This window comes from Entelurus aequoreus, linkage group LG10 (assembly GCF_033978785.1).
Source record: "Entelurus aequoreus isolate RoL-2023_Sb linkage group LG10, RoL_Eaeq_v1.1, whole genome shotgun sequence".
In the NCBI taxonomy this organism is placed as follows: Eukaryota; Metazoa; Chordata; class Actinopteri; order Syngnathiformes; family Syngnathidae; genus Entelurus; species Entelurus aequoreus.
Window position 1 is genome coordinate 63239970 of NC_084740.1, and position 12500 is coordinate 63252469.

At 51.5% G+C, this 12500-nt stretch overlaps 1 protein-coding gene and 1 non-coding gene across 2 annotated transcripts in view; one reads left to right on the forward strand and one right to left on the reverse strand.

The window, feature by feature from the left end:
* Positions 1-12098, forward strand: part of LOC133659175 (collagen alpha-2(IX) chain-like) — a 117264-nt gene extending 105166 nt beyond the window's left edge. Inside the window, exon 14 of the mRNA XM_062061911.1 lies at positions 11929-12098. Coding sequence (XP_061917895.1) covers positions 11929-12098 — 170 coding nt within the window. The remainder of the gene's footprint in view (positions 1-11928) is intronic.
* Positions 12099-12241: 143 nt separating this feature from the next.
* LOC133659430 (5.8S ribosomal RNA) lies at positions 12242-12395 on the reverse strand. The gene has a single exon (XR_009827660.1). It is a non-coding gene; the product is annotated as a 5.8S ribosomal RNA (ribosomal RNA).
* Positions 12396-12500: the final 105 nt, after the last annotated feature.

Sequence of the window (12500 nt, forward strand, 5' to 3'; positions counted from 1 at the left end):
TATATAAATAAAATACTTGAATATCAGTGCAAATTCAAGTATTTCTTTTGCGTATGTATATAAATAAAAAATACTTGAATATCAGTGCAAATTCAAGTATTTCTTGCGTATGTATATAAATAAAAAATACTTGAATATCAGTGCAAATTCAAGTATTTCTTGCGTATGTATATAAATAAAAAATACTTGAATATCAGTGCAAATTCAAGTATTTCTTTTGTGTATGTATATAATAAAATAAATACTTGAATATCAGTGCAAATTCAAGTATTTCTTTTGCGTGTATATATATAAATAAAATAAATACTTGAATATCAGTGCAAATTCAAGTATTTCTTGCGTATGTATATAAATAAAAAATACTTGAATATCAGTGCAAATTCAAGTATTTATTTTGTGTATATGTAAATAAAAAATACTTGAATATCAGTGCAAATTCAAGTATTTCTTTTGTGTATATGTAAATAAAAAATACTTGAATATCAGTGCAAATTCAAGTATTTCTTTTGTGTATATGTAAATAAAAAAATACTTGAATATCAGTGCAAATTCAAGTATTTCTTGTATGTATGTATGTATGTATATGTGCAACAGTCCTCTCTACTCATTGTTGTATTTGAAAGTGCAATGCTTTGCAGCCAGTAGCACAGCCTTCGAAGTAGCATAGGTGAAATGTAATATGCAGGAAAGGAGTGAGTTTAGGGTTGAAATGTCCATCCTTGTTCTATTCTGTCACTATCTTGGCAGTCTGTTTTAGGTTTGGCAGTCTGTTTTTGGCCTTTGTTTTTGTTTTGGCAGTCTGTTTTGGCCTTTGTTTGTTTGGCCGGCTGGGAGGCCATTTTTTGTTTTGGCCGGCTGGGAGGCCATTTTTTGTTTTGGCCGGCTGGGAGGCCATTGTTTGTTTTTGGCCGGCTGAGAGGCCATTGTTTGTTATTGGCCGGCTGGGAGGCCATTGTTTGTTTTTGGCCGGCTGGGAGGCCATTGTTTGTTTTGGGCCGGCTGGGAGGCAATTGTTTGTTATTGGCCGGCTGGGAGGCCATTGTTAGTTTGTTTTGGACTTTGTTTTGCCGTCTGTTTGGGCCTTTTTTTGTTTGTTTGGCCGGCTGGGAGGCCTTTGTTTGTTAAAAATTGTATTAAATTGTTAACACAATTTTTTAAACTAATTTAAAAAAAAACTAATTAAAAAAAAACTAATTAAATAAAAACTAATTAATTAAAAAACTAATTAAAAAACTAATTAAAAAATTAATTTAAAAACTTAATTTAAAAACTTCAGTTTTTAAATTAAGTTTTTAAATTAAGTTTTTAAATTAAGTTAAAAATTAAGTTAAAAATTAAGTTAAAAAATAATTTAAAAAATAATTTAAAAAATAATTTTAAAATTAATTTAAAAAATAATTTAAAAAACTTAAGTTTTTAAATTAAGTTTTTAAATTAAGTTAAAAAATAATTTAAAAACTTAATTTAAAAACTTAAGTTTTTAAATTAAGTTTTTTAATTGAGAGCCCTGGAAACTAGTGCAAACTAGGCCAACGACAACACCATGGAGCAGGGGGCCGCGGGGCCCCCGGCCGGGGAAAAACTTTGAGGGTAAAAGCGGGGAGTAGAAATGACTCTCCAGGAAAAAGAAAATAAAAAATGTTTCGGGTAAAAGCGGGGAGTAGAAATGACTCTCCAGGAAAAATAAAATAAAAAATGTTTCGGGTAAAAGCGGGGAGTAGAAATGACTCTCCTGTGGGGGATGAAAATTGGGTAAAAGCGGGGAGTAGAAATGACTCTCCAGTGGGGGGACCACGGGGCTCAAGTTGTCAACCTCCACGCGGTGAGCCCTGGAAACTAGTGCAAGCTAGGCCAACGACAACACCATGGAGCAGGGGGCCGCGGGGCCCCCGGCCGGGGAAAACGTAGAGGGTAAAAGCGGGGAGTAGAAATTACTCTCCAGGAAAAATAAAATAAAAAAGGTTTCGGGTAAAAGCGGGGAGTAGAAATGACTCTCCAGTGGGAATAAAAAAAAAGGCGTGAATTTGCCAAAGTGTCTAGGTGCCTGGCCCTTTAAGAAGGCCGACCTGCCTTGGTTCCCCACCTGGGCCAGGAATTCAAATTTAGTCCCTCTCCTTGCTGGAAGTCCCCGAAAAAAAGGCGTGAATTTGCCTAAGTGTAAAGCTAGGGTAAAAGCGGGAGTAGCCATGACTGTCTAGTCATTTAAGAATGGCTGAGTTTTTTCCAAGTGTCGTCATTTTAGGGTACCAGCACTCCGTGGAGAAAATGCGGCGTGGTGCTTGGGAACAAGAAGGCCGACCTGCCTTGGTTCTCCGCCGGGGTCAGGAATTCAAAATTAGTCCCTCTCCTTGCTGGAAGTCACCCCAAAAAAGGCGTGAATTTGCCTAAGTGTCTAGGTGCCTGGCCCTTTAAGAAGGCCGACCTGCCTTGGTTCTCCGCCGGGGTCAGGAGGTCAAAATTAGTCCCTCCACTTGCTGGAAGTCACCCAAAAAAAGGCGTGAATTTGCCTAAGTGTCTAGGTGCCTGGCCCTTTAAGAAGGCCGACCTGCCTTGGTTCTCCGCCGGGGTCAGGAATTCAAAATGGGTCCCTCTCCTTGCTGGAAGTCACCCAAAAAAAGGCGTGAATTTGCCTAAGTGTAAAGCTAGGGTAAAAGCGGGAGTAGCCATGACTCTCTAGTCATTTAAGAATGGCTGGATTTGGCTGGAGAAAATGCGGCGTGGTGCTTGGGAACAAGAAGGCCGACCTGCCTTGGTTCCCCACCTGGGCCAGGAATTCAAATTTAGTCCCTCTCCTTGCTGGAAGTCCCCGAAAAAAAGGCGTGAATTTGCCTAAGTGTCTAGGTGCCTGGCCCTTTAAGAAGGCCGACCTGCCTTGGTTCTCCGCCGGGGTCAGGAATTCAAATTTAGTCCCTCTCCTTGCTGGAAGTCACCCAAAAAAGGCGTGAATTTGCCCAAGTGTCTAGGTGCCTGGCCCTTTAAGAAGGCCGACCACTAGTGATGGGTCCGGCAACACCGATGCATCGGCGCATGCGTCGAGCTCATAGAGCGATACCCTGTGTCGGTGCGCGTATCGCTTTTAGAAAGTCACGTGACCGAACACGAGCTGTTTTGGTCACGTGACTGCTCATGAGCTGTTCTGGTCACGTGACCGCTCATGAACTGTATCGCACTGACGCCTGCGCGCCAAACTGTGTTTATTAGGAAGCGGCGCAATGCGTGTTGTTGACGAACACCATTAGGGCCGCTTGTTGTCACTGTCACTCAAAGTTGCATTTCAAAATTACACAGAATAAATGTGTTTATTTTGTTTAGAATTCAGATGGGTTTGATTTGGTGCGCGGCATATATTGGCTGTGCGGCGCACGGTGTGCGCGGAGGACGCTTGAGCACTGCGCATTTGCGCAGGCGCGCACCTTAGAGGGAATGTTGCTCACAGGGCACAGAGGAGGCGTCAGTGCGATACAGTTCGCGTATCGGTCACGTGACCAAAGCAGCTCATGATCGGTCACGTGACTTTCTAAAAGCGGTACGCGCACCGACACAGGGTTTCGCTCTATGAGCTCGACGCATGCGCCTATGCATCTGTGTTGGAGGACCCATCACTACTGTTACTAGAGAAGGTACAGGAATGACGGCGTGGCGAAGTTGGTAGCGTGGCCGTGCCAGCAATCGGTTACTGGGGTTCAATCCCCACCTTCTACCATCCTAGTCATGATACATGTTCACATTATTTGACTGTATCTAAAAAAGATAAAAATATATTTTTATTTAAATGAAGATATGAAATAATCCTAAATGAAATACAATGACTTGGTTTATATTATTGTATATACTAGGTCATAAAATCAGTGTCAGTTGAGTCGGTCCATAGGTTGCCTGTAGGGATTTTTAATGTCCAGCAGATGTCAGTATTTAGTGACACAGTATCGACACAGTATCAATACAGTTTTGCAATGTGTCGAAACGCTTCATGGGGCCTCATCAACCCATCACTACCGACCACCCTTGGTTCTCCACCTGGGTCAGGAACTCAAAATTAGTCCATCTCCTTGCTGGAAGTCATTTTAGGGTACAAGCACTCTGTGGAGAAAATGCGGTCGTCGTGCTTGTGAACGAGCATTTAATCCCCACAGGTGAAACCTAAAAAAACGGGCCAAGTGATGTCATCAGGGGCCCTATTTTCAGACAGTTTGGCGTTATTTCGGTGACGCCGAGGAGTCCATCAGGTCTTCCCGGTCGAATGCGAGGCCTTTTGGGGGCCATAGGTCATCAAAAGAGTGGGGGGACTAGAGCCCTCCTGTGGACTCCGGCCGCAAATGCACCCAGGATTAAAGGCATCATTTCCAGGCCTTTGGGGCCCCATTTTAAACAGTTTGTAGTATTTCGGTGACGCCGAGGCGTCCGTCAGGTCTTCCCGGGCAATGTGAGGCCTTTAGGGGCCATAAATTACTGTCATTAGGGGCCCTGGATGCCTTTTGGGGCCCTATTTTCAGACAGAAAACAGCAACCCTCTTACACTGCAAGAGGACAGCGGGGAATTGGAGCCCTCCTGTGGACTCCGGCCACAATTGCACCCCTAAAGAAATGCATTATTTCCAAGTGTGCACTATAGAGAGAAACCCTACTTATGAAGGGAAATAAACCCCGGGCTGTTGCACATGTGTCTTAGGACAGCAATAGACGGGCTTTTAAACAATCGCATATTTTGGGCTACCCGGGGTGTCCAGCGCGTGTCCCCGGGGAATGGGAGGCCCTTTGGGGGCATGCGGACAGGAAATGTCCTGAACGATCCAAAATCACACCCTGGTTTGAGCGCAGCAAGGTCCCCGCAGCAGGTCACCCGAGTCCAGGGGTGCCCGACATGTACAAAGCGACCCCAGCAAAGTCACACTGTGAGTGGGGGAAGAAAAGTTGTGAAAGTGGGCAAAAATCCCCAAAACGTTCAAAAAGCACACCCAGGTTTTGAGCGCAGCAAGTCCCGCAGCAGGTCCACCCGAGTCCAGGGGTGCCCGACATGTACAAAGCGATCCCAGCAAAGTCACACTGTGAGTGGGGAAGAAAAGTTGTGAAAGTGGGCAAAAATCCCCAAACGTTCAAAAAAGCACACCCAGGTTTGAGTGCCACAAGTCCCGCAGCAGGTGACCCGAGTCCAGGGGTGCCCGACGTGTACAAAGCGCCCCCCAGCAAAGTCACACTGTGAGTGGGGAAGAAAAGTTGTGAAAGTGGGCAAAAATCCCCAAAATGTTCTAAAATCACACCCAGGTTTGAGTGCCACAAGTCCCGCAGCAGGTCACCCGAGTCCAGAGTGGGGAACTGGAGCCCTCCTGTGGACAATCCGCCACAAATGCACCCCAGGATTAAATGCAGCGGGGAATTGGAGCCTCCTGTGGACTCCGGCCGCAATTGCACCCAGAAAGAAATGCATTATTTCCAAGCGTGCATTAACGAGAGAAACCCTACTTATGAAGGGAAATAAACCCCGGGCTGTTGCACATGTGTCTTAGGACAGCAATAAACGGGCTTTTTAAACAGAATCGCGTATTTTGGGCTACCCGAGGTGTCCAGCGCGTGTCCCCGGGGAATGGGAGGCCTTTTGGGGCATGCGAACAGGAAATGTCCTGAACGATCCAAAATCACACCCAGGTTTGAGCGCAGCAAGTCCCGCAGCAGGTCACCCCGAGTCCAGGGGTGCCCGACATGTACAAAGCGACCCCAGCAAAGTCACACTGTGAGTGGGGAAGAAAAGTTGTGAAAGTGGAAAAAAAAAAAAAAAAGTTCTAAAATCACACCCAGGTTTGAGTGCCACAAGTCCCGCAGCAGGTCACCCGAGTCCAGAGTGGGGAACTGGAGCCCTCCTGTGGACATCCGCCGCAAATGCACCCAGGATTAAATGCAGCGGGGAATTGGTGCCCTCCTGTGGACTCCGGCCGCAATTGCACCCAGAAAGAAATGCATTATTTCCAAGCGTGCATTAACGAGAGAAACCCTACTTATGAAGGGAAATAAACCCCGGGCTGTTGCACATGTGTCTTAGGACAGCAATAGACGGGCTTTTTAAACAGAATCGCGTATTTTTGGGCTACCCGAGGTGTCCAGCGCGTGTCCCCGGGGAATGGGAGGCCTTTTGGGGCATGCGAACAGGAAATGTCCTGAACGATCCAAAATCACACCCAGGTTTGAGAGCAGCAAGTCCCGCAGCAGGTCACCCGAGTCCAGGGGTGCCCGACATGTACAAAGCGACCCCAGCAAAGTCACACTGTGAGTGGAGAAGAAAAGTTGTGAAAGTGGAAAAAAAAAAAAAAAAAAGTTCTAAAATCACACCCAGGTTTGAGTGCCACAAGTCCCGCAGCAGGTCACCCGAGTCCAGGGGTGCCCGGCATGTACAAAGCGCCCCCCAGCAAAGTCACACTGTGAGTGGGGAAGAAAAGTTGTGAAAGTGGGCAAAAATCCCCAAAATGTTCAAAAAGCACACCCAGGTTTGAGTGCCACAAGTCCTGCAGCAGGTCACCCGAGTCAGGGGTGCCCGACATGTACAAAGCGCCCCCCCAGCAAAGTCACACTGTGAGTGGGGAAGAAAAGTTGGGAAAGTGTGCAAAAATCCCCAAAATGTTCTAAAATCACACCCAGGTTTGAGTGCCACATGTCCCCGCAGCAGGTCACCCGAGTCCAGGTGCCCGACATGTCCAAAGCGCCCCCCCAGCAAAGTCACACTGTGCGTGGGGAAGAAAAGTTGTGAAAGTGGGCAAAAATCCCCAAAACGTTCTAAAAGCACACCCAGGTTTGAGTGCCACAAGTCCCGCAGCAGGTCACCCGAGTCCAGGGGTGCCCGACATGTACAGAGCGCCCCCCCCCCCCCCCCCCCAGCAAAGTCACACTGTGACTGGGGGAGGAAAGTCGGAAAAGTAGGCAAAAGTCCCGAAAATGGTCCAAAATCACACCAGGTGACACCCAGGTTTGAGTGCCACAAGCAGCAGGTGACCGAGTCCAAGGGTGCCCGACATGTCCAAAGCGCCCCCAGCAAAGTCACACTGTGAGTGGGGGAGAGAAAAGTCGGAAAAGTAGGCAAAAGTCCCGAAAATGATCCAAAATCACACCCATGTTCGAGTCCCACAAGTCCCGCAGCCGCCCACCCGAGTCCAGGGATGCATGACATGTCCTAAGAAATAATAAAAATCAAAAAAAATCCCCCAAAATCCGGGGGCCGGATTCCGGCGTACCGCGTTCAGCCCGCGTGCCCTAGTTTGGAGACCAATTTTAAAAATTTGCCGTTGACGGCTAGTTTTTTTCCTTATCACACCCAGATTTGAGTGCCACAAGTCCCAGCCGCGTTCCACCCAAGTCCAGGGGTGCCAGGAGGCGCCCAGCATGGCCAGGACGCATGCAGCAAAGTCACAGGGGAAGTGGGGTAGAAAAGTGGGGAAAGTCTGGAAAAAGTCATGAAAATGATCAAAAATCACACCCAGGCTGGAGTGCAGCAAGTCCCGCCGCGTCCCACCACCGAGCCCAGGGGTGCCGGGAGGCACCCAGCATGGCCAGGACGCACCCAGCAAAGTCACAGGGGAAGTGGGGGAAGTCTGGGAAAAAGTCATGAAAATGATCAAAAATCACACCCAGGCTGGAGTGCAGCAAGTTCCGCCGCGTTCCACCCGAGCCCAGGGGTGCCGGGAGGCACCCAGCATGGCCAGGACGCACCTAGCAAAGTCACAGGGGGTGAGTGGGGAAAGTCTGGGGAAAGTCATGAAAATGATCAAAAATCACACCCAGGCTGTAGTGCAGCAAGTCCCGCCGCGTTCCAGCGAGCCCAGGGGTGCCGGCAGGCACCCAGCATGGCCAGGACGCAACCAGCAAAGTCACAGGGGAAGTTGGGGAAAGTCTGGGGAAAAAGTCGTGAAAATGATCAAAAATCACACCCAGCTGGAGTGCAGCAAGTCCCGCCGCGTTCCACCCGAGCCCAGGGGTGCCGGGAGGCACCCAGCATGGCCAGGGCGCACCCAGCCAAAGTCACAGGAGGGAGTGGGAAAGTCTGGGGGAAAAGTCGTGAAAATGATCAAAAATCACACCCAGGCTGGAGTGCAGCAAGTCCCCGCCGCGTTCCAGCCGAGCCCAGGGGTGCCAGCAGGCACCCAGCATGACCAGGGCGCACCCAGCAAAGTCACAGGGGAAGTGGGGTAGAAAAGTGGGGAAAGTCTTGAAAAAGTCATGAAAATGATCAAAAAAATCACACCCAGGTTCCAGTGCCACAAGTCCCGCCGCGTTCCACCCGAGCCCAGGGGTGCCAAGAGGCACCCAGCAAAGTCACAGGGGAAGGGGGGAAAGTCTGGGGAAAAGTCATGAAAATGATCAAAAAAATCACACCCAGGTTCCAGTGCCACAAGTCCCGCCGCGTTCCAGCCGAGCCCAGGGGTGCCGGGAGGCACCCAGCATGGCCAGGACGCACCCAGCAAAGTCACAGGGGAAGTGGGGAAAGTCGGGGAAAAGTCATGAAAATGATCAAAAATCCCACCCAGGCTGGAGTGCAGCAAGTCCCGCCGCGTTCCAGCCGAGCCCAGGGGTGCCAGCAGGCACCCAGCATGGCCAGGACGCACCCAGCAAAGTCACAGGGGAAGTGGGGAAAGTCTGGGGAAAAGTCATGAAAATGATCAAAAATCACACCCAGGCTGGAGTGCAGCAAGTCCCGCCGCGTTCCACCCGAGCCCAGGGGTGCCGGGAGGCACCCAGCATGGCCAGGACGCACCCAGCAAAGTCACAGGGGAAGTGGGGAAAAGTAATGAAAATGATCAAAAAATCACACCCAGGCTAGAGTGCAGCAAGTCCCGCCGCGTTCCAGCCGAGCCCAGGGGTGCCAGCAGGCACCCAGCATGGCCAGGACGCACCCAGCAAAGTCACAGGGGAAGTGGGGAAAAGTCTGGGGAAAAGTCGTGAAAATGATCAAAAATCACACCCAGGCTGGAGTGCAGCAAGTCCCGCCGCGTTCCAGCCGAGCCCAGGGGTGCCGGGGGGGAACCCAGCATGGCCAGGACGCACCCAGCAAAGTCACAGGGGAAGTGGGGAAGGCTGGGGAAAAGTCGTGAAAATGATCAAAAATCACACCCCAGGCTGGAGTGCAGCAAGTCCCCCGCCGCGTTCCAGCCGAGCCCAGGGGTGCCAGCAGGGCACCCAGCATGGCCCAGGACGCACCCAGCAAAGTCACAGGGGAAGTGGGGAAAGTCTGGGGAAAAGTTGTGAAAATGATCAAAAAATCACACCAGGCTGGAGTGCAGCAAGTCCCCGTCCGCGTTCCAGCCGAGCCCAGGGGTGCCGGGGGGCACCCAGCATGGCCAGGACGCACCCAGCAAAGTCACAGGGGAAGTGGGGAAAGTCTGGGGAAAAGTCGTGAAAATGATCAAAAAATCACACCCAGGCTGGAGTGCAGCAAGTCCCCGCCGCGTTTCAGCCGAGCCCAGGGGTGCCAGCAGGGCACCCCAGCATGGCCAGGGCGCACCCAGCAAAGTCACAGGGGGAAGTGGGGAAAGTCTGGGGAAAAGTCGTGAAAATGATCAAAAATCACACCCAGGCTGGAGTGCAGCAAGTCCCGCCGCGTTTCAGCCGAGCCCAGGGGTGCCAGGAGGCACCCAGCATGGCCAGGGCGCACCAGCAAAGTCACAGGGGAAGTGGGGAAAGTCTGGGGCAAAGTCGTGAAAATGATCAAAAATCACAACCCAGGCTGGAGTGCAGCAAGTCCCGCCGCGTTCCAGCCGAGCCCAGGGGTGCCGGGAGGCACCCAGCATGGCCAGGGCGCACCCTTGCAAAGTCACAGGGGAAGTGGGGAAAGTCTGGGGAAAAGTCATGAAAATGATCAAAAATCACACCCAGGCTGGAGTGCAGCAAGTCCCCGCCGCGTTCCAGCCGAGCCCAGGGGTGCCAGCAGGCACCCAGCATGGCCAGGACGCACCCAGCAAAGTCACAGGGGAAGTGGGGAAAGTCTGGGGAAAGTCGTGAAAATGATCAAAAATCACACCCAGGCTGGAGTGCAGCAAGTCCTCGCCGCGTTCCAGCCGAGCCCAGGTGGTGCCAGGAGCCACCCAGCATGGGCCAGGGCGCACCCAGCCAAAGTCACAGGGGAAGTGGGGGTAAGTCTGGGGAAAAGTGCTTGAAAATGATCAAAAAATCACACCCAGGCTGCAGTGCAGCAAGTCCCGCCGCGTTCCAGCCGAGCCCAGGGGTGCCAGCAGGCACCCAGCATGGCCAGGACGCACCCAGCAAAGTCCACAGGGGAAGTGGGGAAAGTCTGGGAAAAGTCGTGAAAATTATCAAAAATCACACCCCAGGCTGGAGTGCAGCAAGTCCCGCCGCGTTCCAGCCGAGCCCAGGGAATGCCAGCAGGCACCCAGCATGGCCAGGGCGCACCCAGCAAAGTCACAGGGGAAGTGGGGAAAGTCGGGGAAAAGTCATGAAAATGATCAAAAATCACACCCAGCTGGAGTGCAGCAAGTCCCGCCGCGTTCCAGCCGAGCCCAGGGGTGCCAGCAGGCACCCAGCATGGCCAGGGCGCACACCAGCAAAGTCACAGGGGAAGTGGGGAAAGTCTGGGGAAAAGTCGTGAAAATGATCAAAAATCACACCCAGGCTGGAGGTGCAGTAAGTCCCGCCGTGTTCCAGCCGAGCCCAGGGGTGCCGGGAGGCACCCAGCATGGCCAGGGCGCACCCTGCAAAGTCACAGGGGAAGTGGGGAAAGTCTGGGGGTAAAGTCATGAAAATGATCAAAAATCACACCCAGGCTGGAGTGCAGCAAGTCCCGCCGCGTTTCCAGCCGAGCCCAGGGGTGCCAGCAGGCACCCAGCATGGCCAGGACGCACCCAGCAAAGTCACAGGGGAAGTGGGGGATTTTTCTAAGTACCAAATCGAAAGAGGGTAAAAAGCACCTCTTTTTACCTTCTCTCGATTTTTTTCCAAGTACAAAATCGAGAGAGGCTAAAAATCACCTCTTTTTACCTTCTCTCGATCAGACACTTAGAAAAAAAATGGAAAAAAAAAAAATTCTTGGATTTTTTCTAAGTACAAAATCGAGAGAGGCTAAAAATCACCTCTTTTTACCTTCTCTTGATCAGACACTTAGAAAAAAAACGGGAAAAAAAAAAAATTCTTGGATTTTTTCTAAGTACAAAATCGAGAGAGGCTAAAAAGCACCTCTTTTTACCTTCTCTCGATTTTTTCTAAGTACAAAATCGAGAGAGGCTATAAAATCACCTCTTTTTACCTTCTCTCGATCAGACACTTAGAAAAAAAATCCCCACTCATCCTTCCAATGCATTTCAATGGATTTTAGTTTTTGGCTGGGATTTTTTTCTAAGTACAAAATCGAGAGAGGCTTAAATTTTCACATACTTTTTACGTTCTTTCGATTTTGTGGTTTTTTTTCTGGTGGTCCAAAACACCACCATCACGTTAGTAGGTGCACCATGTCTCGACAGGCCAAAATCACAGGGAATGTGTCCGTGTCAAAGTAAGCTATTTTGGGACTCAATTTTGGTGTTTTTCCCCCTATTTTCCCCGGTCCTTTTTCTGAACGGCTTTTCAAGGACCTGAGCGACAGGGGCTCATGTGGACATCCGCGGTAAACCACGTCCCACCTTGACGACGGTCGTGCCCGCCCGTACGGTGTGGGTTTCTTGACAGTGGGTCGCACCACACGCGGTGGGCTCGTAGCAGGGGCTGGCCCCGTCGCCACCCCCGTCTGCGCGCGTAACGCGTGTCTGCCTGACGGCAGCCACGCCCGCACACGCTAAAGGGGCTCGTGACGGGGGTCGCCCGTGGGTCCGCTGTGGGCGCGTCGCGCGCGGAGCTTACCTGCCCGCCACCCCCGAACACGCGTAACGCGGGTCCCGCCTGACGGGCGGTCGCGCCCGCGCCCGTGCTGGGGGCTCGTAACAGGGGTCACTCCACGCGCAGTGGGCTCACGCAGGGGCTCACGCAGGGGCTCACGCAGGGGCTCACGCAGGGGCTCACCCTGCCCGTCACCCGTGGGCGCGCGAAACGCGGACTACCCAAGACGCAGGGTCCACCGGCAGCCCGCCGCACCGCACACGCGCAGGTCTCGTAACAGGGGTGTCGCCCCGTAGGAGAAGGGGGGCCGCGAGGTCCGCGACGGGGTGTTCTTCAGCCGACAAGTCTGCACTTAAGGGGACGAAGGACCCGAGGGTCCTGCGACACCCCAGCTCCGGAGGGCGGGGGGATGCCCCGCCCTTCCGATTGATATTCAGGGCGACGCTCAGACAGGCGTGGCCCCGGGACGGGCCCGGGGCCGCAATGTGCGTTCGAAGTGTCGATGATCAATGTGCCCTGCAATTCACATTAGTTCTCGCAGCTTGCTGCGTCCTTCATCGACGCACGAGCCGAGTGATCCACCGCTGAGAGTTGTCTCAGTTTGTTTGTTTGTTTTGCCACATCCTCGAGTTGGGTTTATCAGGTTTTGGCACGTCGCCCGGGAGCGCCAGAGCTCCGGGCACTCCCGCCTCCACCCG